The sequence below is a fragment of the Convolutriloba macropyga genome, chromosome 9 (assembly GCF_964194025.1).
Source record: "Convolutriloba macropyga chromosome 9, txConMacr16.3, whole genome shotgun sequence".
NCBI lineage: Eukaryota > Metazoa > Xenacoelomorpha > Acoela > Convolutidae > Convolutriloba > Convolutriloba macropyga.
In genome coordinates this window covers 25755144-25782466 of record NC_134476.1, presented here as the reverse complement: position 1 = coordinate 25782466, position 27323 = coordinate 25755144, and the positions used below count along the sequence as shown (strand labels likewise).

At 38.7% G+C, this 27323-nt stretch overlaps 1 protein-coding gene across 2 annotated transcripts in view; it reads right to left on the bottom strand.

Moving 5' to 3' along the window:
• Positions 1-2514, bottom strand: part of LOC142345289 (tyrosine-protein kinase-like) — a 32667-nt gene extending 30153 nt beyond the window's left edge. Inside the window, exon 1 of one of the 2 annotated variants that reach the window (XM_075397275.1) lies at positions 2156-2514. In XM_075397275.1, coding sequence (XP_075253390.1) covers positions 2156-2175 — 20 coding nt within the window. In that variant the 5' untranslated portion in view covers positions 2176-2514. The remainder of the gene's footprint in view (positions 1-2155) is intronic. The other variant, XM_075397276.1, reaches the window with a different exon arrangement.
• Between the last annotated feature and the right edge of the window lie 24809 nt (positions 2515-27323).

Genomic DNA, 27323 nt, shown 5'->3' with positions numbered 1-27323 from the left:
TTCTCTCTCTCTCTCTCTCTCTCTCTCTCTCTCTCTCTCTCTCTCTCTCTCTCTCTCTCTCTCTCTCTTCTCTCTCTCTCTCAGTTTGTGTGTATGTGTGTGTATGTGTGTGTGCGTGCGTGTGTGTGTGTGTTTTTGTGTGTGTGTGTGTAGACTCTCAATCTCAATGCAATTGTAATTTTTAACCGACGAAGAACCAGAAAATAAAAGATTGTTTGATAAAAACTGAAAGTGTTTCAAATCTCATTATGAAACCAGATATAACAACTTTGGAATTTTTAATTAAAAATGCGTTTGAATTCTTAGAAATTTGAAATTGTCTGTCACCTGCTTATTTTTCTAAAAAAGCAGGTGGAAGACAATTGTATTTGAATGGGAAAGAGGATCTAATCTGTTTCGTCCCCCAGTTTAGTTGGAATATACGTTTTATGACCCCCAAGCTCACGTGCAATACTTTTATATAGCTACCTGCTATGAAACATAATTTGTAACTGGGGTCATTACATACACTGAATTACCCTAAATCTACTTAATTAGAGAAAAACTCTAATTAGAGTTATACTTAATTAATTCATATACAGGGGGAAACAGAATAGATCCGAGAATTAATTAATAAGAAATAATTGTCGGACGGAATAATTATTATTACATTAAGAAAGCGAAAATTCATTGCAACAAAAAAGTAAAAAAAAGTATGCCTAGTTAAGCTTTTTCAAGCAACAGTTCGAATTTGGGAACTTTTCTTTGAAAATGAGGTTTAACAACAAAAAGGGAGCAAATACTTTTGTCTATAAATCGACAGGAATCTTCTTATGTGAAGAGCAGCTGAATGAAACGCCGAAAACATCCATGCTATGTGCTCAGTAGACCTAATAAGACATCCACTTCCCATGGACACGCGCTTTCTTCTTTTGAAAGGAATTGTGCTTCCTCAGTTATCTTTTCACATTTATTTCTGAAAACCTGCAACTCATTAGATGACAGATTAACTAGGGTACAAGGAAGTGCTTTCTACATGAATAATACGACTGTGCAAGAGATCTGCTAATACAGACAAAAATTCATACCAAATTGTTTAGTGAAAATTTAGTAAAAATTTACTGGACAAAAATTAATACAGACAAAAAATAACGGCACAAATTTCGTTTTGATATTCTCAAACATGAAATTGTTAAAAACTCTTAGGGGTAGCTGAGTCTTTGGGTCTTTCCCATTATAGCCCCCCCCCAGCTTAGTGGTCAGATATCCTATAGCCTCCCAAGCCTTGTAATTATACCATTATGGGGGGCTATCATGGGAAAGACCCGAGTCTTTAACGAAACGCTTGAACAGAACAATTCAAAATTAGACAGAATGTCGAAAACAATTTTGAAAAGAATTCAATTGTTCGTCAATAAGTACAAAATTGGAGTAAGTTTCCACAATGACTCTGGATAGCAACAAATGAAAAACATTCAAGAAAACGCTGAAAAATTTTTGGTCTCACAACATGAAAACTTCTTTTGAGTAGTAACTTAAGAGCTTTTAAAAGTTATTTTTTGTTTTTAGGAAGAAAACAATTCAAAGAAATTTATACAATAGGATTTTTAAAGCGAAGTTGATTGATGTTTTTATATTTGTGCTTGAATTTGTGTATTATTTTGTTGCCAGTATTTTTAACATGATGGCTTTAGTTTGAACTCACTTAGAGCGAGAAGAAATTGCACACAAAACTTCTAATCAATAACAAAATTTTCTGCAAACTTTGACAAGCAAAGTCCAAAGCATCTCTAACAACTCTCTAAAATTAGTTCATTGAAAAAATGGAAAAAAGGATCTTTTCCGTTTGTGCCCCCCTCCAATACGTTGTGCACCCCCCCCCCCCCCGTTACAGAGCACATGCATTTACATAGTAATTTATTATGTTAAAATATGGTACCAGCGTCTAGGGGTTGCAAGTAATACGCACTAGTTAGTTGGTTGGATGCTTTAAAAGTTGTTTTACATATGATAGCTCACGGAAATTTTAAGTTTTGACTTATGATGCTTTCCCATTTTATCACTCGCCCACCAAATTATAGCCCCCGTTATGATATGCCTATCATAAGGGGGGGGGGCTCTGCGTTGTTTGACCGCTAAGATGTGAGACATATCAGAAAAACCCAAAAATGCTCACCTGGACCTCTGATTTCCCATCAGATAATCCGGAAGAAACCACAGTTAACGAGTGAACACGACAGACTTCAAAACTCAGAAAGTGACTGTTTAATAATATTTGGTTTAACATTGGGTATAGCTTTGTCTCAGTAATAATGTTGGTAAATAATTGCGTCATGGTTACATTTGTATGATACTTTTCTGTTTTTCATCTATTGTGATTTTGACACACGTGCAATTTTAGATGTTTACTTCTTAAGAAAAAATAACGGACAATTGAACAAAGAACAAGCATATAAAGTTATGCGAAAAAACTGAATTCCAATTTGATCGATTTGTTTTTATTTCTATGATCCTATGACCCCTGTGCCAATGATGTTGACCTTTTTTAAATCTGAATCACTAGATTCGATTTATATGATCTCAGGCGTGCCATTTAGAAATTTGTTGCTAAATAATTCGGCAGTACTATATAGCATGTTATGAAAAAAATAAAATACAACGTATTCGTCAGAAAAGGTATTGAGTATGTGCCGATTAAGGTTTTTACGTGGGAGTATATAGTACAACAATGATAGAATCACATCTTCATTCACTTCTTAAAAATTTTTCCAGATCTTTTTTGCTTCGGCCTCCCGAGCTTAGTGGGCAAATAACTTCTACGCCCCCGGGCGCAAGTGGTACTTCTACATAGTAACGTGCTATATAACAAAACATAAATTATATATGGGGGCATAAAAATACTGGCGGAGGTGAAAGAGAATAGATCCATTTTTCCAAGTTATCCTTTTCTGTATCGGCCGATCAAATTCGCATATTCTACTTAAAGACCTCCAATCCTCCACTCCCCACTAACCACATCTATTCTCGCAAACTCCCAAAAGGGGACTTTTTTGGTTGACCTATATCATTGCTACAAGAAGGCTCGGTAATATGTTTTCGTACATAATGTTTTGGCCCCGCTTATCCACATTTTTGACTTAATTGACACCCAATGAGGAAGAAATAGAAAACTTTCAAAAAATATCACAGAATTTTCAGCAAACCACCAGATGAATAAATTAGATGCAACATTAGATGGCCGATGAGAACTGTCATTAAATAGACTCCACGACAAGACAAACTTAGTTTTCGAACAACCGCAAACATTAATTACACCCAAAAGTTGATGTCTATATTTAAAAGAAAACAAAAACAAAATCAAAATGGCATCAGATAAAACTTAAACCATAAAAATTGAGTGATTAGTGAGACTAAGTAAAGAGACTGGAAGAAACAAATTTGGGCAAATTACAAGAATTGAATTTATGTTTACAAAATCAATTTGCAAAGCAATAAAAACAATTTGCTCAACCTAAGAAATGTTTTTTGAGCTCATTGTTTTGTAGGAAGAATTTGCACTGTTTGAGATTTGATTTGAAATAATTTTTGCCGGTAATTAACATAAAAGGAACAAAAATTTCGATAAAAATTGTGAAAAAAATGATCAAAAATTTGAATTATTTTTATTATAAGACTCCAGAAGGAGAAAAAACTGGCCCCAATATAACTGAGCGTCCAACTAAAACATTTTTTTCCCAAATATTTTTTTAACATTTTTTTCCCAAATTTTGAAATAGACAACTTGGCAAATGAAATATTTCATTTTTTTTATATAATAAATGACGTAATTTGAATACATATCAGTTGAGTTAGCAAAAATTGGGCAATGCTTTACACAAGAGATGTCTTATAGGAAGCGAAATATCAACATAGCTTTCCTAATTCCAACATAGTTTTCCTAATTTGAACATAGATTGCAATGGCTTTCTTTTCTCGTTTAGAAATTTTGTGTCAGCAAACTCAATGTCTCTCTTTTAGACAAATTTAAACAAATTGGGCTAAAATGCAAATTAAGAGCCATTTTTGATGAAAAGGTGTGAATTTGGAAAAATTTGCAGACAATTTTATTTTTCGAATACTTGGAAGAAACCATTCAACCTCCGTCATCCATATTTGAAGGTAAAACGGATAACACTGCCTTAGAGCAAAGTCGGCAAAAATTTGGAAAAAAATTACCGAAATGTGAACAGAAACTAATGAGTTCTGTCACTCTTCGCAAAATTTTGAACCTAGATAAATCCTTGAAAAAAACGGGTTCCAAAAATCTTTTTAATTATATATTCTACTCACAGGCTTTTTATTGATACCACTCACAAGTCTCTTCCATGAATAAATCGATCGGCCAAAAATCTTCCTTTACCGCAAATGACAAAAACAAATAATTCGATTTTAGGTACGCGTTCTTTTTCGTACGAGGGAGTTATCTGATGTCTTTCAATCGGAACTTTCAAACCGCCCAAGCAAAGTCTTTTCATATGTCGAAGAAAAAACATATTGGAATTATTTACATTATTTAGGATTAGTTTCGGCGGATGCTCAAATATCCATGAAATAAAACCAAAACAGTACTGTATTAGTCTAACCAAACTGAGAGTTTTAAAATCCTGAGCTCTATGATTTTGTTAAAAAAATGATTTCGGTTCTAACAACACTGGAAAAAATTAGAAGCGCATGAGATTTTCAAAAATTTGATTATCGACGAATAGTTCTGTGACCAAAAAGATTTAAACCAGCATTGAATTAATTGATTAGTAATCAGGCCAAGCTATGTAATTTCAGAATGCTTTAAGTCTAGACAAAAACTTAATACTTTTTTTTTCATTTTTGTTAGCAATTCGTTTTTTTACATAGAAATGAGCGGCAGCTTATGCTAGCGGCATTTTTTCCTTGTCAATTGATGTTTTTATAATCTGAACTGTTTTTTTAAATTACCAGAGTTTGGCTCCCATAGGTTTCCATCCATTAATCAAGGTTATTTCATAATTTCTTGTATTCCCGTCGATGGATCAAAGTTATTTCATAATTTATTGTATTCCCATCGATGGATCAGTGTTATTTCATAATTTATTTTATTCCCATCGATGGATCAACGTTATTTGATAATTTCTTGTATTCCCATCGATGGATCAATGTTATTTCATAATTTCTTGTATTCCCATCGACGGATCAAAGTTATTTCATAATTTCTTGTTTTTCCATCGATTAATCAAAATTTATTTCATAACTTCTTGTTTTCCCATCCATGGATCAACGATATTTCATAATTCTTTTATTCCCATCGATGGATCAGTGTTATTTCACAATTTCTTGTGTTCCCATCGGTGGATAAACGTTATTTGATAATTTCTTGTATTCCTATCGATGAATCAAGGTTATTTCATAATTTCTTATTTTTCCCTGGGTGGATGAACGCTTTTCATATTTTCTTCTGTTCCCATCGATGGATCAACGTTATTTCATGATTTCTTGTATTTCCATCGATGGATCAACGTTATATCATATTTTCTTGTTTTCTATTGTAATTTCTTGTTTTCCAAACAATGAATCAACGTTATCTCGTGGTTTTTTCCCATCAATGGATGAACCTTGTGTCATAATTTTTTGTATTCCTATCGATGAATCAACGTTATTTCAAAATTTCTTTTATTTCCGCCGACAGATCAACGTCATTTCATAATTTCTTCTTTTTCCATCGATTGATCAACGTTATTAATAATCCAGATGAAATCATTGAAATCTTTTGAAGAACTATGTAAGAGTTTTCTATGCCCAGGGTTAAAAAAAATGCGAGATTCAATGATCTTCGACGACTTCCTCTAGAATTACCATGATCCACCGATGGGATTCTATGAGACTGCAACCCCGTATGTATATATTTAAATTGTCTGCTGTGGCTACAGGCGTTCAGTAATTAGGTTACCCAGGTTTTAAACATCGACCTATGAAATGACTCAAAACGTCTACTAGTGAGGTAGTAGAGATGGCCTTTGTTGGCTAAAATTACACAGATCAACTTAAAGTTGAGTAAATATGAAAAGTTGAGTTTTTATGAGCATTTTGGATCGAACATGATCTTTTCAAGGATCAAGGGATACCATTTCAATTGTCGAGCTAATGACATTTCGTCGATTGAGCATGGTATTTTCATGGGTCGATCAAATGTTTTTTCAGAACTGCAAAATAGAACGTCTAATCAAATTTCAAAATACAACATGAGATTTTTGAAGCGTGACTGTAAAGAAATTGAACACTCATTCGTTTGATAACTTCAATTCATATAAAGCAACGTATTAACATTAACGATGATCAAAGCAACAAGTGGTTTTCTGGACGGCAATTTTTGATGATCATTTAGCCGGTATTTTGACTGATAACGAATCAGTTCAAACCCAGTCACCATTTTGTACCAATTAGTACAAAAACCTGAAAAATATTCAGCCAATACCACCTTAATCCCTACATATCGTGGTTACATTAATTTAAAATTAGTTTATACAAACTTTTTTCGTTATTTCTATGCACATTAGACGCAATTTTTTACCTATTTTAAATACTTGAATCTTATTGGATAATATTATTTCGCTTATTTATTTACTCTGTAACTTCCTCCGGCCCTGATGAAGATGTTGGGAGAATGGGTATTAATTTTACAAGCGGGCGGCCGAGCGATCCGCTGGACGTGCGCAACACGGCGGAGCGTGGGACGCCTTCTGAACGGTACCAGAGTTCAGTGATTCAAGCAGCAGCGTGGTAACCCCACGGGTTGGTCTCTTCAACTACCCAAAACCAAGTCACCAGTCTTCAGTGGTTGCTCGACAGGCGTCTGCCACTTAGAATGGCGGTTAAGAGCCACCACGTACTCTTTAATACAACGTGACTAAATAGCGTTAGCGTACGACTGTGCGCGAGAGTACCTTTTACGATGATTGAACTCGTCGAAGCTAATGATTGACAGTTTTGCTGTTGCTTGGTTACCGAATAGTAAATGCTTAGATGTTATTACGCCTTAGTCAGACGGTTCAGCGCTTATGGTTGTTAACGGGCGAGAGTATAGTGCGTATTCCACGAGACAAAAAGTAGTGTTCAGAACTTCGTCAGTGAGTCGACGAGTACCAAGGGTGTTGTAAAGTATTCGCTAAAAATTAGGCACTAGCTTCTCACAGACGCCACATTGGTGTGGTTCACAGGACGAGTTGAACCTCCCTTTAATGCCTTTGTGAGCGAGTTTAGCGTCAATGTTGATGGTGTTCTACTTTTCAATGTTCTCGCGTAGATTTTTTCTGCGCTAACAAATTTGGTACCATTGTCTGACCAATCAGCTGCAGGTGCACCCCGACGGGAGACAAACCACTGCACTCCCATAAAGTACGAACTGGCGTCCATAGACTGAACAGTTTCAACATGAACCGCACTTATACTTAAATATGTGATAAGTAAACTTTACCTGTTCTCGGTAGTCCTACCGGCGTCTGCCGGGTTATCACACGAGGCAACGTATTTCCATTCGTCAACGCTAGTGTGTTCTAAAATCTCGCTAACGCGGTTTCCAAAAAATATTATGTGCTTGGTTGTGGAATTAAGCTATTGCTAAACAGTAGTGCTGTCGGTCCACATGAAAACCCTGTTGACTTTCACAGTGAGAGCTCAACTGATACTCTGTTTCAGTCGAGCGGCCAGTAGCGCCGTATGTAGTTCCAGCTTTCGAACTGTCATCACCTTTGCAGGCGCTACAAGAGCGTTACTCTGGACAAACGCACGCTGCGTTTGGGGCCCATTCGAAGTTATTACTCGAGCTTGGAGAAATGCAACGGCACTGAAAGCCTCTTGTGAACTATCGCCAAACATGTGTAGTTCCAGTTATTTCAACTTCCCGAAGTTTAGCTTCTCGGTATGCTAATTTCTGCAAATTGGGGTAGTTCTCCACTCCTCCACTTCAATTGAGGAACTTTTCTACGGTGTCTTTCGGTAGCTCTTCATCCCAATACTGCCGGCGGACACGCCAGATGTCCTTTAGTAACAATTGAGCAGCAACGGTAATTGGTGTCACTAGACCAATGGGATCAAAAACATTAGACACTAGGCTCAGTACCAAACGTTGTGTTAAAGACTTAGTTACTGCATTGGAGGTACCTCGACTTAGAACTAGGGTATCATTGTTGTGATCCCATTTCAGCCCAAGCACATGCAAAGATTCCTCCTTGGATGACGCGATTACTTTTTGATTTGTGGATTGTGGTGACCCATCAATTTGATCGGCCAGATTTGGTACATTGCTTACAAACTTAGTAAGCTTGAACCCACCTGATGGAGCAGATGTAATAAGTCCTTCGATCTATTGAGATCCCTCTCAGGACACTCCACCGAATCTCGGTAATCGTCCATGTAGAAGTTTTCTAGGACGGCTTTGGTTGCTTCCATGTTTTGACCTATGATGTCTCGTGCCGTGCGTTGCAATGCATAGTTAGCGCTAGTGGGCGATTCTTTAGCTCCGATAAAATGGCGCGTGTATTGATACACTACAACATTTGTTGTGGACTCCTCCCGCAACAAAAAACATATTCATGGCTGGTCACAGTCTGGGTCACCAACCTAGAAAAACATACCCTCGATATTTGCGGACACGGTAAATTGATGTTGGCGAAAATTGATTAAAACACGGATCAACTTCTGGAGCAAGTCAGGAACAGTGAGTGAAGATTTGTTCAAAGAAGTACCGTGAAACTTCGCTGCACCATTTAGTACCTTACGCACTTTCACCGGTTTGTCCGGTTTGATTACGGGATGTGGTAGGTAAAATTCTGAGCGCTGTTCGACCATGTGGGCATCAGGACTGGGATTACGTAAACTTTTTCCTGGTATTCACTGATGGTGTTAGCGTAATTTTCTTTGAATATTTTGTCTCTCGAGAGCCGTTTTTCGAGAGATTTAAGCTGTACCAGTGACGAAGTATTTGTTTGGGAATTGGACGTTGTCATCAGCCCACAACATAGGGACATCGTATCTTTGGTCATTATGAGAAGTTGATGTTTCAGATATTTCATGCGCGCGAGCAGCAGCTGCGAATCGAGGATCAATCTGCATGTACGATTCCATATCATACGAAGACCTAACTTGACAAGACAGTTCATAATCTTGTTTGACATTAGCTATGAAGGACGTTGAGAATAAGCCTGGTCTTGACGAAGTGGGCCACTTAAAACCCAACCGGCTGCAGTACTCTAATGGACGGATGGCATTGTAGACATCCTGTCCAAGTATCATCTCAGTGTCTCTATAGCTATATCTTACTGGATCTAGGACGGCCAGATGTGGGTAGGTTTCTTGCGTGGACTTAACGTAAATGATGTCAGAACCTACGTTTAATGTTTCCCTCACATATGGAGATACTGTGACGTCCTCGAAGTCTTGATCTTTATGAGGAGTCACGGTCAATTAAACCAACTTTGTGTCGATGAGCTCTTCTTTGTTAATACCCTTGACGGTAAATTTAATTGCGGTACCTTGTAAACCAAGTCTAGCTGCAGGACTATCGGAGACCCAATAGTTACTGCTAGCGGTATCGCATAAAACCAACGCCGTAGTACTAGTACCAGAAGAAACAATAAACTTCAGTTCCGTCACTTGAAGAGTCCTTTGACATCAGCGACAGAAGATAAAGGGGTAGTTTAGTTCGGTTGCCGTTGACCATTAGTTGGCTTACTAGTACCAGCATTCGACTTCGAATTATTGATGTTGTTATTTGAGGGCTTAGCTCTGAAAATTTTGTCAGATCCGTGAAGTAAGGTCCTATGGGAGCTATTGCAGCCATCTTTCCTACATTTAAAGTGACTTGGGCATTGCCTAAAGTTGTGTTTATCACGCAAACAAGAGAAACAGAGCTTTGCTTCAGCCAACAACCTTTGCTCGATGTGTGGGAGTCTTTTCTTCAAACACACGACACTCCCATAATCGTTGGCTACCTTTGCACAAAATGCAGCAGGGGATAAATGTTGACGGAGCGCTCTGTTGCGAATTTTTAATACTTTTTGGTTGCGTATTTGCAACAATTGCCTTTGAAGAAACTTTTGGCTTTGTTACTGGGTTGATGGTATCCTTAGTCTTGCTTTTAATTGCGTATTCTCCATTAAATCCTGCGCTCCGGTCTTCTCCTTTAACCAGTCGTTGTAATCCAGAAGAGTAATTTTCACTCAATGTTTTTTGACCGTAAAGAGTATTTAGTGACTCTTTCATTTTGGGTGGAAGCTTCTATACGGCACTGTTGAGAAGCGCAGCACTCTTTAAATCCGAACCGTACAAGAGTAATTTAAAGACCCCGACAAGACTTGAAATGCACCCTGAATAGTTAATGATGTTATCGCTATTGTGCATCTCCAATGGTGAAAAGCTACTGAAATTTTCCAAATGGGCACTTACGACCGCCTGTGGTTGGCCAAATTTACGTTCTGAGGTCCTCAGTGCGTCTTTGTACATTGCGCAGCACATGGATTCAGCAATAGCTGTTTTTCCTTCACCAGTTACGAGGGTCTTAAGGTATGTCAATCTTTCGTCATCTGTTGGAGACTGAGAGTCAATTGCGCTTTCAATTTGACCATACCATTCGTGCCACTGAAGGGGATCCCCATTGTATTGCTAAAAATTCCATTCGGATAGCGGGTCACTCTTCTTGCTAGTTAAGGTATCAGTTAAGGCCTTAATGAGGCTCGCATTTTCAGCTGCTGAAGCAGGAAAAGTTGGATGCGGTGGGCCACCCAGCAATATGGTATTCGAGCGGTATGTCCAAAATTTGAAGGCATAGTGGGCGCGACGAAAGATGGCGCGATGTTGGTGGTTTTACTGAAGGGGTTAATGGGTAAGCTACAGGTTGCTGCGTGGCTGCTATTAACGTTTTGTGGGGCGAACAGTTGCGGAATTGGATGACGGATTGCGGGGTTAGCAGTGTTTTGGGGTAGTATCGGCTGAAAAATTGTTTGAATAAGGCTGCATTATTTGTTGGCTGATTTACGTTTGGTGGGTTGATCTGAGAAAACCGCTACAAGTCTTGATCAAAATTACAGTTGAGGGGGCGTTTCGGTGCGCTGGGACATGGTGCTAGGTGGGCTTGAGGCAAATGGAAATTGTTTTGCTGTGCATTATTTGGGACGGGCAGGTATGTTGCAGTGCTCGCTGGGATAGAGGACGGAATCACTGGAAGCTGATGATTACTTCATTGATGAGGCGGGACAAAATGTGGCGGGTTCACGAGTGGATTCGGAGGTGGAAGGACATAAAGCATGGAATGCTTAATAGAGTGCTGCGTTTCGTGTGGAATTCTACTTTGAGGCGGATTCTGTTGTAGAGCACGAAAGTTACAAACATGCAACTGACCAGGCATACTAAAACTTTTTTTGACCCAACCGTACAGCGAGTTGATCCATGGTTTGATTTGCCTGCAGATTTGCTGAAAAATCAGCTACAAAATGTGACAGCTCGATAATGCAATAACAGGTGTCGGTGGCCTTGGAGATTGCATAGGTGGTTGAAGTGGTGGCAGTGCGACGTTTTGTACGTTGACTTATACTTGGTTCACTGGGTTCACCACACCACTACCTGAGGTCTATGTGCCTGCTCCAACCTTGGATCACTGAAAGCTTGAGGCAGTTGAGCCTGGAGCTGTTCTTGATACAACGCTTCTTGCTGAGCAACAGAAATTGGCCATGTATATTGAGAACTTTTGGCCTCGTGTACTGAGATAGCTTTTCGAGTTGATTTAGGTTACCGGTAACATTACTTAAGTTTTATGGAGGATTTTTAAGGGCAGTATCTTGAATGAGAGGCTCAGCGGTTGCTGAACCAGGACCCAAAAAGTTTAACTCACTTGCAGCAGTCAAAGAATTACCAGTTGAAAACAACTTCACCCAATCCTGACCAAGTTTATGACTTCTATCTGATCTCCTGTTTTTAAGCATATTTAGTTCACTTGAGTGGTGGCTAAACAATGAACGATTATCCATTAATTCGGCCTCATTTAATTTAGCTGCTGCAACACGCTGGCGGGCTGTGGTCTTCCTCTTGTTCTTGACGTGCCATCTTCTCCATTTATATTTCAAGCCTCTTTTTTCTCAGAGCAATTTCGTGTTTCTGTTCAGCGAGGCGCATGTCAGTTCTTGTTTCTCAGCAAAGTCAAATAGTTCTTCGTTCTTCTGTACCAGATTACCGAAAACAACTTTCAACATAGAAACCAATCGTCCAACTTTAACCCTCCATTCTTGTCGATATATTGCATCTGTGATGTCCTTATGGAGATTACGTAATCGGGATTTACATTAGATCTTTCATTATAAAGTCTTTTCAATTTCTTTTGCTGTTCATCCAATATCTTTAAATGGTTTTTTTCTCAATGTAGAATAACTTCCAACCGAACAATGAGGTTATACCGAACCCAAATGACGACGATTTGATAATCAAGTCTTAGAAGAGCAGAGAGAAGGTTACCGAGCAACGAATTACTCGGCAAAAATGAGTAACAAAGGGGAGAGAGCGTCTAACGTGATTCTAAGAGGGGTAAAAGAGGGCCGGAGGGAAGCCGAAGCACCACAAAACGGGAAAACGAAACGGACGGGGTAGGATGGACGGGCAAACGGCGCACAACGAAACAGGAAATAGAGCGAACCGGGCACAAACGAGGGTAGGAAACGGGCAACAACACGGACGGGACGGAGACAGTGGGTGAACAACGCATGACGATTTAGGAAACGAAACGGACGGAACGGAAGTGTCGGGCGACGGACCCACTACACGGCTTGAAAACGGATTTTGAACAGAAACGTCGAGCCAGGAGCACGCAACGAAACGATAAGACGGGACAGAGCGGGCAAGAAACGAGCAAGCAACGAGCGGGGAGTTGGGGAATACTATGTTAGGAGAACCCCGCAACAAACTCAACCACATAAAGTAGCCGTGACTCAAGAACAAACTTAAGTTTACCCTAGGAAGAAGGAGAGAAGCTACTGCGTTAAGAAACATATGAAGGTCAGTATAGGGCTAAATATACCAATAACAAACCAATTTACAGCAACGCGGTTGCATAGTAAATGGATGAAATAAGCAAGAAACTAACTAGCCATAATTGTAGAAAAAACTTAAATCACACCATAGCAGAACCCAAACCTAAACAGTCAATGAGCATACTAACAAAATTAAACAAACTACAGCAAAAGTTAAATAACTACAAAATTGTTTTTGTAGACTCTGACAGCTGAAAAAGTCAACACACAATCTAGCCGTAAGTTGAGAATTAACCTAAGTCACACCCTAGAAGGCAAAAAACCAACCCAACAAAAATCATACAGTTACCCACAAACAAACAGCAGCAAAATTGAAAATACTACAAGAGGGGAGCTAGTAAATTAGTTAAATTGAAAAGTCAGGAGACATTCCAGTCGTAACTCGTGCATCAACTAAGTGAAAACCTAGAATGTTACAAGACAAAGACATCAAACCAGCATACAAGCATAAACAACATACTGCAACAAAAACAAAACATACTCCATCATATATGACAACATGCTACATCGAAAGAAAGAATGAAGCGGAGAAATACGAAGTTGAACGCAAACAATGTAACGATCTTGGGTCACCAACCTGGAAGAACATACCCTCCATATTTGCGGACACGGTAAATTGATGTTGGCGAAGCCTGAATAAAACATGGATCAACTTCTGGGGCAATTCGGGAACAGTGAGTGAAGATTTGTTCAAAGAAGTACCCTGAAACTTCGCTGCACCATTTAGTACCTTACGCACTTTCCCCGGTTTGTCCGGTTTGATTACGGGATGATGTGGTAGGTAAAATTCTGAGCGCTGTTCGACCATGTGGGCATCAGGACTGTGATTGCGTAAACTTTTTCCTGGTATTCACTGATGGTGTTAGCGTAATTTTCTTTGAATATTTTGTCTCTCGAGAGCCGTTTTTCGAGAGATTTAAGCTGTACCAGTGACGAAGTATTTGTTTGGGAATTGGACGTTGTCATCAGCCCACAACATAGGGACATCGTATCTTTGGTCATTATGAGAAGTTGATGTTTCAGATATTTCATGCGCGCGAGCAGCAGCTGCGAATCGAGGATCAATCTGCATGTACGATTCCATATTATACGAAGACCTAACTTGACAAGACAGTTCATAATCTTGTTTGACATTAGCTATGAAGGACGTTGAGAATAAGCCTGGTCTTGACGAAGTGGGCCACTTAAAACCCAACCGGCTGCAGTACTCTAATGGACGGATGGCATTGTAGACATCCTGTCCAAGTATCATCTCAGTGTCTCTATAGCTATATCTTACTGGATCTAGGACGGCCAGATGTGGGTAGGTTTCTTGCGTGGACTTAACGTAAATGATGTCAGAACCTACGTTTAATGTTTCCCTCACATATGGAGATACTGTGACGTCCTCGAAGTCTTGATCTTTATGAGGAGTCACGGTCAATTAAACCAACTTTGTGTCGATGAGTTCTTCTTTGTTAATACCCTTGACGGTAAATTTAATTGCGGTACCTTGTAAACCAAGTCTAGCTGCAGGACTATCGGAGACCCAATAGTTACTGCTAGCGGTATCGCATAAAACCAACGCCGTAGTACTAGTACCAGAAGAAACAATAAACTTCAGTTCCGTCACTTGAAGAGACCTTTGACATCAGCGACAGAAGATAAAGTGGTAGTTTTGCTTGGTTTCTGTTAGTTAGTTGGGTTACTAGTACCTGCTTTCGATTTCGAATTATTGATGTTGTTATTTGAGGGCTTAGCTGTGAGAAATTTGTCAGATCCGTGAAGTAAGGTCCTATGGGAGCTGCTGCAGCCATCTTTCCTACATTTAATGGCTTGGGCATTGCCTAAACTTGTGTTTATCACGCAAACAAGAGAAACAGAGCTTTGCTTCTGCCAACAACCTTTGCTCGCTGCGCGGGAGTCTTTTCCTTAAACACACTACACTCCCACATTCGTTGGCTACCCTTGCACACAATGCAGCAGGGGATAGATGTTGACGGAGCGCTCTGTTGCGATTTTTGAATACTTTTTGGTTGCGTATTTGCAACAATTGCCTTTGAAGAAACTTTTGGCTTTGTTACTGGGTTGATGGTATCCTCAGTCTTGCTTTTAATTGCGTATTCTCCATTAAATCCTGCGCTTCGGTCTTCTCCTTTAACCAGTCGTTGTAATCCAGAAGAGTAATTTTCACTCAATGTTTTTCGACCGTGAAGCGCAGCACTCTTTAAATCCAAATCGTACAAGAGTAATTTAAAGACCCCGACATGACTTCTAACGCACCCAGAAAAGTTAATGATGATATAGATATTGTGCAACTCCAATGGTGGAAAGCTACTGAATTTCTCCAAATGGGCACTTACGACAGCCTGTGGTTGGCCAAATTTACGTTTCGAGGCCCTCAGTTCGTCTTTGTACAATGCGCCTCAGTACGCGGATTCAGCAATAGCTGTTTTCGCTTTACCAGTTACGAGGGTCTTAAGTTATGTCAATCTTTCGTCATCAGTTGGAGACTGAGAGTCTATTGCGCTTTCAAATTGACTATACCATTCGTGCCACTGTAAGGGATCCCCATTGTATTGCTATAACTTCCATTAGGATAGCGGGTCACTCTTCTTGCGAGTTAAGGTGTCAGTTAATGCCTTAATCAGGCTTGAATTTTCAAATGCTGACGCAGGAAAGGTTGGCTACCGAGCGCAATGGTATTCTTGCGGTATGTCCAAATTTTGAAAATACAGTGGGCATGACAGAAGGTGGCGCGACGTTGGTGGTTGTACTGAAGGGGTTAATGGGTATGCAACAGGTTGCTGCTCGGCTGCTATTAACGTTTTGTGGGGCAAACAGTTGCGGAATTGGATGACGGATTGCGGGGTTAGAATTTATTTGGGGTAGTATCGGCTTAAAAATTGTTTGAATAAGGCTGCTTTATTTGTTGGCTGAATTACGTTTGGTGGGTTGATCTGAGAAAACCGCTACAATTTTTGATCAAATTTACAGTTAAGGGGGCGTTTCGTTGCGATGGGACATAATACTAGGTGGGCTTGAGGCAAATGGAAATTGTTTTGCTGTGCATTATTGGGGACGGGCAGGTGTGTTGCAGTGCTCACTGGGTTAGAGGACGGAATCACGGGAAGCTGACGATTACTTCATTGATGAGGCGGGACAAAATGTGGCGGGTTCACGAGTGGATTCGGAGGTGGAAGGACATAAAGCATGGAATGCTTAATAGAGTGCTGCGTTTTGTGTGGAATTCTACTTTCAGGCGGATTCTGTTGTAGAGCACGAAAGTTACAAACCTGCAACTGACCAGGCATACTAGAACTTTTTTTGACCCAACCGTACAGCGAGTTGATCCATGGTTTGAGTTGCCTGCGGATTTGCTCAAAAATCAGCTACAAAATGTGAGAGCTCGATAATGCAATAACAGGTGTCGGTGGCCTTGGAGATTGTGTAGGTGGTTGAAGTGGTGGCAGTTTACGTTTTGTACGTTGATTTATACTTGGTGCACTGGTTTCACCACACCACTACCTGAAAGTCTTTGTGCCTGCTCCAAACTTGGATCACTGAAAGCTTGCTGCAGTTGAACTTGGAGGTGTTCCTGATACAACGCCTTTTGCTGAGCAACAGAAATAGGCCGTGTGTATTGAGAACTCTTGGCCGCGTGTACTGAGATAGCATTTCGAGATGATTTAGGTTACTGGTAACTTCACTTGATTTTTCTGGTCGATTATTAAGGGCCGTATCATGAACGGGAGGTTCACCGGTTGCTGAACCAGGACCCAAAAAATTTAACTCACTTGCAGCAGTCAAAGAATTACCAGTTGAAAACGACTTCACCTAATCCTGAACAAGTTTATGACTTCTATCTGATACCCTGTCTTTAAGCATATTTAGTTCACTTGAGTGGTGGCTAAACAATGAACGATCATCCATTAATTCGGCCTCATCTAAATAAGCTGCTGCAATACGCTGGCCGGTGGTGGTCTTCCTTTTATTCCTGACGTGCCATCTGCTCCATTTGTATTTCGAGCTCCTTTTTTCTCAGAACAATTTCGTGTTTCTGTTTAGCGAGGCTCAAGTCAGTTCTTGTTTCTTCGTTCTTCTGTACCAGATTACCGAAAACATCTTTCAACTTAGAAACCAATCGTTCAATTTTAACCCTCCAGTCTTGCCAATATGTGGCATCTGTGATGTCTCTATGGATATTACGTAATCCGGATTTACATTAGATCTTGCATTATAGAGTCTTTTCAATTCCTTTTGCTGTTCATCCGTGATCTTTAAAAGGTTTTTTTCTCAATGTAGAATATTTTCCAAGCAAGCACGTGAAATGAGGTTATACCGAACCAAAATGACAACGATTTGATAATCAAGACGCAGAAGAGCTGAAAAAAGGTTACCGAGCAACGAATTACTCGCTGAAAATGAGTAACAAAGGGGAGAGAGCGTCTAACGTGCTTCTAAGCAACGTGAGACTAACAGAAACACAAGCAATGGGTAAAAGAGCGCCGGAGGGAGGCCGAAGCACCACAAAACGGGAAAACGAAACGGACGTGGTAGGAAGGACGGGCAAATGGCGCACAACGGAACAGGAAAGGGAGCGAACCGGGCAAAAACGATGGTAGGAAACGGGCAACGACACGGACGGGAAGGAGACAGTGGGCGATCAACGCATGAAGATACAGGAAACGAAACTGACGGAACGGAAGTGTCGGGCGATGGACCCACTACACGGCATGAAAACGGAGATTGAACGGAAACGTCGAGCCAGGAGCACGCAACGAAACGATAAGACGGGACAAAGCAGGCAAGAAACACGCAAGCAACGAGCGGGGAGTTGGGGAATACTATGTTAGGAGAACCCCGCAACAAACTCAACCACATAAAGTAGCCGTGACTCCAGAACAAACTTAAGTTTACCTTAGGAAGTAGGAGAGAAGCTACTGCGGTAAGAAACTAGCAAAGGTCAGCATAGGGCTAAATATACCAATAACAAACCAATTTACAGCAACGCGGTAGCATAGTAAATGGATGAAATGAGCAGGAACTAACTAGCCGTAATTCTAGAATAATCTTAAGTCACACCATAGCAAAGCCCAAACCTAAACAGTCAATGAGCATACTAACAAAATTAAACAAACTACAGCAAAAGTTAAATATCTACAAAGTTGTTTTTGTAGACTCTGACAGCTGAAAAAGTCAACACACAATCTAGCCGTAAGTTGAGAATTAACCTAAGTCACACCCTAGAAGGCAAAAAACCAACGCAACAAAAATCATACAGTTTCCAACAAACAAACAGCAGCAAAATTGAAAATACTCCAAGAGGGGAGCTAGTAAATTAGTTAAGTTGAAAAGTCAGGAGACATTCCAGTCGTAACTCGTGCATCAACTAAGTGAAAACCTAGAATGTTACAAGACAAAAACAGCAAACCAGCATACAAGCATAAACAACATACTGCAACAAAAACAAAACATGCTTCATCATATATGACAACATGCTATATCAAAAGAATGAATGAAGCGGAGAAATACGAAGTTGAACGCAAACAATGGAACGATCAGAAGAAAAAGTGAAAAACAAAGGTATGGGAGAGCGAAACCATAATAAAATAAACAGGAACGGAGAACAAGAAAAAAAACAAGGCGAATTTTTTTGTAGGCCGGTGGCTGTAAATTTTTCACAACTCTTATTGTGTATATCAAGTTTCACTCTATTGACAAAACTTCTGATTGAAAAATCATAATTTTGACAAATTTGTCAAAACTATATGCCTTTTAAAAGTTGCTCAATTTTTTTCAACTTCTTGATTAAGGAATGGTAATCCAGTAAACTGGAATGTTTTAAGCTCGAAATTACGGTTTAATAACATTCGGTATTGAATTTCTAATTTTTTAGAATCGCATCAAAATTGACCAAAACTTTTCAAATATGAACAATTTAGCATCATGTTCTCTCACCTTTTTCTCTATCAGAGGTTATTTTTTGATATACAAACCGACTATATCAATTTTTTTACGAATATTTGACAATCCGACCAAATATTTTCAAAATCAATTGTTTTCCCAAAAACGTTTCCGGAGGCCCTTACTTATTCTATATTTTCTACAAAGGATAGTTTGATTTCACTAACACATGCAATATCGAGGAAAGAAGTTCACGGGTTAACCTTTTTGCCGTCTAAACTTTATCAATTTACTGCGAAAAACTAGAGTAATGTTTGGTTTCTGTCTTACAATTTTTTGGTTTGCTTGCTCTTTCAGAATTCCTGTCTAAAGTTTTGAGACCTCATTCTTCTGCCTGTACATTTCCTAGAACCTTCCATTTGCACCAACAGCACTTCGATCACAATCAGCGCCTTTTCCATTCTGTGCCTCAACTTGAAAAGTGCATATAAAATTGGCGTCTAAGATTTCCTCAGGGTTTGGTTTCTTCCAATATACGAAAAAGGGTTGTCTCCGTAGTTAGCCTTCTCTTCTGGAGTGAGCTGCATACGTTGAATTTTGAATTTGCGCTTGTTCTGGTCTTCAAGTTATAGAGTAAGCTCTGTAGGTGAAGTTCTATAGTAGGCTCTGTTCTAGCGCAAGCCCTGTAGATGGATCAACACGTAACAATAAAGCCAATTGCTACTATTTAATACGTATATCACAACAATTAGTGTTCGTAAGCCGGTCGCGGCTTCAAATGTAAAGGTGTGAAACACTCATTTTTTGATAACTACAACCGTATATACACACAATTTATGTACAACCCTTCGGTGAAGAAATTTTATGTACATTAAGAAAGAGTTTCAGTTCTTGTTAAAATTGAGTTTTGGGAATCACTGTGTTTAAAACATTTCTTCAGCGTTAGGTGGACTCAGCCATTTCAAGTGCCGTGAAGGACTTCTACTGGCTGATATCGACATTGTGCTTGAATTGGTCGTTTGACTTCTTGGCTAGCCTCGTAGAGTATGAGGGATGAGTTTCAATTTCTTCAGGTCAGTAATCTCTTAAAAAAACTGATCAATACTAAACAAAAAAAAGCAAAATAAAACAAATTTGCAAGGTAAAATAATAAAGAAAAAGGAAAGAATCGATGTTCTTTGGTGGGGCTCGAACCACCTTCTGCGCATCTGCTGAACGGTTAGCGCACTGGACCAGAGAGTTCGTTTAAATTGAAGATAATAGGATTGAGATCTAAAACAAGTGTATTTTCAACTTCAATTAAAAGAAGTAATAATGTGATAAAAAGTGCTACGTTGACCTAAACAGTTAAACCACTGAAACTAAACTGTGCATACAACATTGGAACTTGGAATGTTGTTCTTTTTTTCTTTAGATCAGTGTAGTATCAATAAAACATGATCTAAGAACTGTAATGAAATCGAAATAAGAGACAATGGCAAAGCAGGGATTCAAATTTCCGTCGTAAAATTTGTCCATTTCGCGTTCGCGCTTTTAGCCGCTGCACCGTTCCGTTAATATTCAAGTTTAAAAGATATGTTGATAAAGGCTTCTGAGAGCGACATGAGTTGTGAAAATGGGAGGAAGGCTTTGGTAATCTGTTCAGCACCGAATTTGCTAAGCGAGCGGCTGGCTGAACAGAAGGAGACAAAGGAGTGAAATGGAGTAAAGAGTGAGTTGTATCTGGCCCCGAAATGACTAAGCGAGCGGCTGGCCATATACTCGTAACATGTCTGATAAGTTTAAGAGACGCATGTGTCAGAAATATAAAATGTAGGAAAACATTCGCAAGTTGATACTTCGCAGCTTCGAACTCCTGTCGATTCGGCTTTTTTTTAGTATTGAAGGTGGTCGAGAGTACTTTTGCAAGTGTTAAGCGGGCACTGTCGTTTTTTGTGTATTAGATCTATTACAGACTGTATGTTGTGTCTAATTGCCCGACTAATATACCCATTGGCTAGTTTAATCTGAAGTTCTTTAATCTTTTGCATGTTTGCCTCTTCATGGAGCTTTTGGACCCTGTAACATTTTGGTTTTCGTAGGCAAATCTTAAGGGCTCTATTTTGGACGTACTGTATTTTATTAGTGATTCCTTGGGATTGGTTCATCCAGCAGGCATTAGAATACAAAAAAGTGGTCGGATCCAAGTTTTATATACCAAAAGGAGACTTTCTTCGTTATTATTTAGATTGCTAAGTCTCCATAGTTGAAATAACCTGCTGTTTGCTTTCTTTACTAAAGTATTGTAGTGATCGCTCCATATGAGATGAGGAGTGAGAGTGATACCCAGAAACTTTAACGACTCTGTCTCTCCAATGGGTGCGCCTTTTATTTTTAGGTTGAGTTCAGACTCTTTCTTTGATGGGTTTTTGAAGATCATGTATTGGGTTTTATTAGGGTTTATTTTAATTTTCAAGTGGTCACACCAGTCTATGAGGCTATTCAATGATGATTGCAGATTGTTTTGAATTAATTGTGTTGAGCGAGATCTGTAGTAAAAGGCAAAATCGTCAGCGAACTGTGAGATCTCTGCTTTCAGTTCTGGCAATTGGCTAACGTATATAAGAAAGAGAATGGGAGCAATTACACTGCCTTGGGGCACTCCGGCTGTCGGGCAAAAGCTGGAACTTACGGTGGAATTTATCTTTACGTATACGCTCCTTTGTGACAAGAATGAATTTATCCACTTAATAATTGGGATCTTTAGCTCAAATGAATGTAATTTGTGGATCAACCCTAGACGCCATACAGCATCAAACGCTTTTTTAACATCCAAGCACACTAAACCAACCATTTCGGACCACTGAAAAGCTTCACTAACGTGATGAGTGAGTTTGATAAGGTTGTCTGTGGTACAGCGATGTTTCCTGTATGCGCTCTGAGTTTCGCCAAAGACATTTTCAGACTTTGGCAGTGTTCTAAGACAATGTTTTTCACAACAGTTTCACACACATTGGCGAGGCAATTTGTAAGACTAATGGGTCGGTAATTTTCAGCCTTTGAGCAGTCTTTGTCTTGCTTTGGTATCATTTTTATCTGCGATTCCTTCCAATTTGCTGGAACATACGAGTTGTTAATTGAGCTAGAAATTAGGAGGCAGGCTAGGGCTTTCACATTTCTTGGTAACTCTCTGAGTAGTTTGTAGCAGATTTTATCAGGACCTGGGCATGACTTTCTTGATTCTCTCAAAATTTCATCAAATTCCTTTGTTGTGATCACAACACAAAGCTGCTCGGTGTCTACAACTGTGCCTAAACTGACTCAATTTTTGATAACTACAATTTCGACGTTCAATTAACTAACATGTTAGCATTAACACTTATCATATCAACAAATGGTTATTTAGATGGCAATTTTTGATGCTCATTTAGCCTGTATTTTGTCTGATAACGAATCAGTTTTGCCAGTCACCATTTGGTACCAATGAATCCAAAAACCCCAAAAAAAATTAAGCCGAAGACCACTTTAATCCCTCCATATCCCGTTTATTTTTATTTAAAATTAGGTTATACGAACTTTTTTGAACATTTCTAAGCATATTAGACGCAATTCTATACGTATTTTAAATACTTGAATCTGATTGGATGATATTATTTCTCTTATTTATTTACTCTGTAGCAATGATCAAAAACGTAAATAAGGATTGGTTTTTATTGCTTTATCAGGAATCTTAGTAATCAGAAAAGAAAACAAAATTGCGCTATATGAAAAAGTTGAATCGCAAAACAAAGCAAAGATGAACAAAAAATGAAAACAGTCGCAAAATTTTAGTTGCAATTTATGCATTAAAAATATCGTTAAAAAATACTTACATCAATTACTGCGATTAATTGAATAGTTGAACGGGTACAAAATATATATCTCTACCTCTGTTGATCATATATAACTATACAATTGTACAATAAACTCTAAATTCAAAAACTTAACTGCTTTTCATCGTTTTTTTCATAACAATCTTTCAAAAATTATAGATGTAATTTAATGGAATAAAAGTTCTGGTTAAAAAAACTGGCCAATATTCTTCAGCCAAGGAGCCTCTCATAAATACCATTGATCTCTTTGAAAACACAAGGCTACTGCTAAAGTTGCACGCGACAGAATGGCTGTAATAATTATTGGAAGTTAGAATATCAATGGAGCTTCAAAAATTTTCCTTGTAATGGCTGAATGCTTTGCACAGTGGGTAGGTCCCAAAAAGAAATAGCTCATGTCGAAGGATCTCCGGGTAACTAAAGGGAAAGTCTTCGTCAGTTTTTCATCAGCATCTTGATCAGAAACCTAGCAAAAAGTTTGAGACAATTTTTAAATTGTGTGTGCATAAGGTATGAAAAAATACCGTTTATTCCTCTTTATTAAAAACTGCAACATAAACTGAAAGAACCAAAACTTAATAACAGCGAGCCTCCAAGACTCGAAAACATCTTGTTTGCACTAAGACCATCCTTTAACTTAAGTTTTAGTTTTGGACTCTAAAGCTTAATCAAATTTACGGTTAATCAAATTTAAAAACAGTACGATCATTCTGGTACGCAGAGAAAAGTGTTGCACTAAGAATAAATGTGCATTTGTTCATTGTGCAACATTTTTCGTTTGGGTGGCGTGTGGTTTCAGGCAAAAGAAATTAGGCGAAGACAAAGTTTGTAGCAAATAAGCGAAAGTTTTCCACTAACTTCCCTTCGGAATTAGGCGAAAACCATTTAGCGCGCTTGAAAGTCTACCCAAATTCCTATGACGTCATAATGCACTCAAACGTCACTAACAATTTTCTGTACATAAAAGTGGGAAAAACGCTCATCACAAGAAAGGGGGCAAAACAAGTCGATACATGAAAGTGGGCAAAATGCACATCATTTTTTTGATTTAGTTCTTAATTGAATCTATCTACTTTTCACGAGTTACAAAATTAGACTACACACCTGGCAAATCTTTTTTAATAGGTTGGTCATTTTGGCATTGAAAGTTAAGGACTAATGCAGAAAACACGGTAGATGGCTGCAAAATGAATTTAAACTTCAGTCTTTTAGCATGACGATTATTGCAGCAAAAACTGTCTTGAACCGGTACTTTTTATTCGAAATGAAAACAAATAGAGTAGCAGTGTCTTCCCAAGATGAAGAAAAAGTTTTATAACACCTATAACAGTGCCTATATAAATCTCATTATATTGCAATTTTCGGCAATTGTCTTCCAAAAACAGATTGAAAAATGGTAAAACTGTGTGATAAAGCCTGTTTCTTGTTGAAAGCTTTTGTATGATTTTCATAATTTCACTTCATAACAAATAATTATTAACAATAAGTGGAATCAAAATAGGGCAGCAGTTTTCTGACAAAACTTGGGCTTCTGGATCACATTAAATCGATTTTGTAAACTTTGATTGCTGTTATGATTGGAACCTTCTTGAATTCTTTGCAAAAATTGGTATATTTGGTTGTTTTATTATGGCTGATTGTAAATATAGAGTCCTAAGCAGTTATTGAACTTGTCCAAAAATTTAATTAGTTCAGATTTCACTGTCTGAAATAGTTTTAAAATTTTTTTATTATAACTCCTTATTAATTTTGCAATTAACATAACACATGTAAGACAAACAAAATATTTGAGGTTTCAAATTGTTTCGACTGCAAAAAATCTTGAACGCAAAGGCTATTATTCAAATGATGAATGTTCACCAAACAAAAGTCTAAAATTGATTTGATGGAGATGAAGCAGGATAAAACTCACAGTAAAAATAGTTCAATTTTTGATAATTTTAGTTCTTACTTGCATTTGTTTAGTACTGGCGGATGTTTCTCGTTATATTGGTCATTTTGGAATCAAAAGCTACAAAAATAAAAGAAGCACGGTAGATGGCTGCAAAACAAAACTAAATTGACAATGCTTTGGCAGTACAAAAAAAAATATTTTAAACAGGAAATTTTATTCGAAATGAAAAACAAATATATATTAGCATCACCTTCCTCTGACGAAGAAAAAGATTTTGTAAGTGCCAAAATAAATCTCGTTATTTTCTTCAAAAACTGATTTAGAAAAGCTAAATCTGTATGATAAATCTGTATGAAAAGCTAAATCTGTATGATAAATCTGTATGTTTTTTGTTGAATGCTTTATTAAGATTTTCATAGTTTCACTCCATAATAAATACTTCTTAATAATAAGTAGAATAGAAACAGAGAAGCACTCTTTGACGATAGTTTGACTTCCTAATGACATTCAATTCACTTTGTCAACTTTGGTTGTCCCTGTTGTACTCTATTTAAATAGAGTAGCTATTCGCGATGCGGGTGCGCTTAATTTCACTCAAACGGCGATTTGCGGAGCAAGATCCTGACTTGAATACTTTATGCTTACTTGCGGAGCGGGAATTACAAAGAGAATTGTTCATCTGAACTTGAATAGCAAAGCTAAGAGAATGATCTGAAATGTTTGTAATTAAATCTTGAATGCGTGATCAGACATCAGACATGTCTGATCACGAGAGGGAAACCCAGAAGGAAGTATTGAACAGATCATAAAATACTAAATGAACAAATATGAACTAAATGATCAAGGGCAAATGAATTGAACTAATTTAAAGGCACCGTAAAAAAATTTACTGCATCAAATAAATAACAAAGGATGATATCCTTGGGTATCGCATACCCCTTGCATCAACAAAGAAAACTGTTACAATAACAATTTTTTGAATGTTTAAAATAATAACGATATTTACAAATTTATACTTGGTCCCCGGTTAAGTAAGTAGCAACAATATATGCACTGGTAATCATAGCTAAAAATATATACTATTAAAATAGAAAGTTTGTAATTAGATCAGGTGTATGAGAGTTCAGTTTCTAATTATTCACTCATACAAATCATGACCTTGAGCCTCAAACACTGTCATTGAGCTTACTAGCGTTGGGGTGTCGATATCCAAAAGTGGTGGATCTCGCGGTGCGGGTGGAGAGACTTCTCCTATTCTTGGAGAGATATCGATCTCGGTCGGCTGTTGGTCTGCATTGTGTTGCACCGCTTCAACAATGGATTTGGGTGGGGGCTGGTAGTTCTCAACATCACCCGCTCGTCGTGGTCGTTTAGGTGGTGGTGCGATTGTTGAGTCGGGAGATGGACTTTCGAAGCCGTAATAAGAAGGGCTGCGGCGATTTCTTTCCGACGATCTTTGCGGTTGTTTTGCGGCAGTTTTAGTTGCATACGAATTTGTGGGTTTCTCGCTATGCGTAACGGTACTTGCTTCCTGCAACTGGTTTTGAATAGCAGGAAAGTTGGGGACCTTTGGAATTCGTCCTCGCATCGCGCGTGAATTGTTTTACTTTGAAGAGGATACCCCGCTGCCCGGATCACGCTTGCGGTGCTTCATTTTCTTATCTCCCTTCTGTTTCCTCGTGAACTCTTCAACATGGCTTTGGATCAACTCCGCCAACTTTTACCCGGATCTTGGTCCCCTGGACCGCGTAGGCATTTAACGGAGTTTGCCGCTCCAGTTCTCTCCCGAATTTTGCGATATCGCTATTCCTGACTATCACTACGGGTTTTCCGGGTTCTTTAATTGTGGATTTCGTCGGGCTAACTTTGAGTATATGCAAGCCAGGAGCAAGTACCTCATATGATCCCTCTAGGTCCTTTTTAGAACGTCGTTTCCCGTAAATTTTTCTGGCTAAATTCAATTCAACCGATCGCTCTTTTAGAGGAATTGGTCGATTGGCCTTCGTCCGCAGGAAGCGAGATTCGCCATCCGTACTTGCCCTTTCTCTGGTTTTCGCTCCTTGCGTCGCTCGTGACATTGTTTCCTCGACCTCGATGTCACTCACCCATTTGTCATCTGGGAGTATTTCTTCTGGCATCACTGTTGCTTCATCTAAATAGTAATTTACAGTGCTTTCATTTGTGAGATTGGAGAATTTAGGCTTGGTCGAGATCACGCTCAGCGGGGTATTAGGCTTGTATTATTATCTTTAATGCATGTTTTACATGAAAGGCTTTAGTAGAAGATTTTTCCTCTTTGATACATGCAAGTCTAGTTTTAATTGGTTGGATGAGTCTTTCTACCAATCCAGTAGCGCGATGATAATTTACTGGAGCTTCAATTATATCAATTTTATTTTTGTTACAGAAGGTCTTTACTTGATTGCCAACCAAACGTTTTGCCTGATCCAGTCGAATAGATCGTGGAATTCCATGATTTTCAATTTCTGTGTCTAAAAATTTTAGAACATTTGGTTCGTTTGCTTTGTCATAAATGCATGTAGTAGGGAATTTAGAAAAACGATCAATAGCGGCTAAGAAGTAAATTTCGTTACCCTTCTCATCAGAATTGGACCTCCAAAATCAATTTGG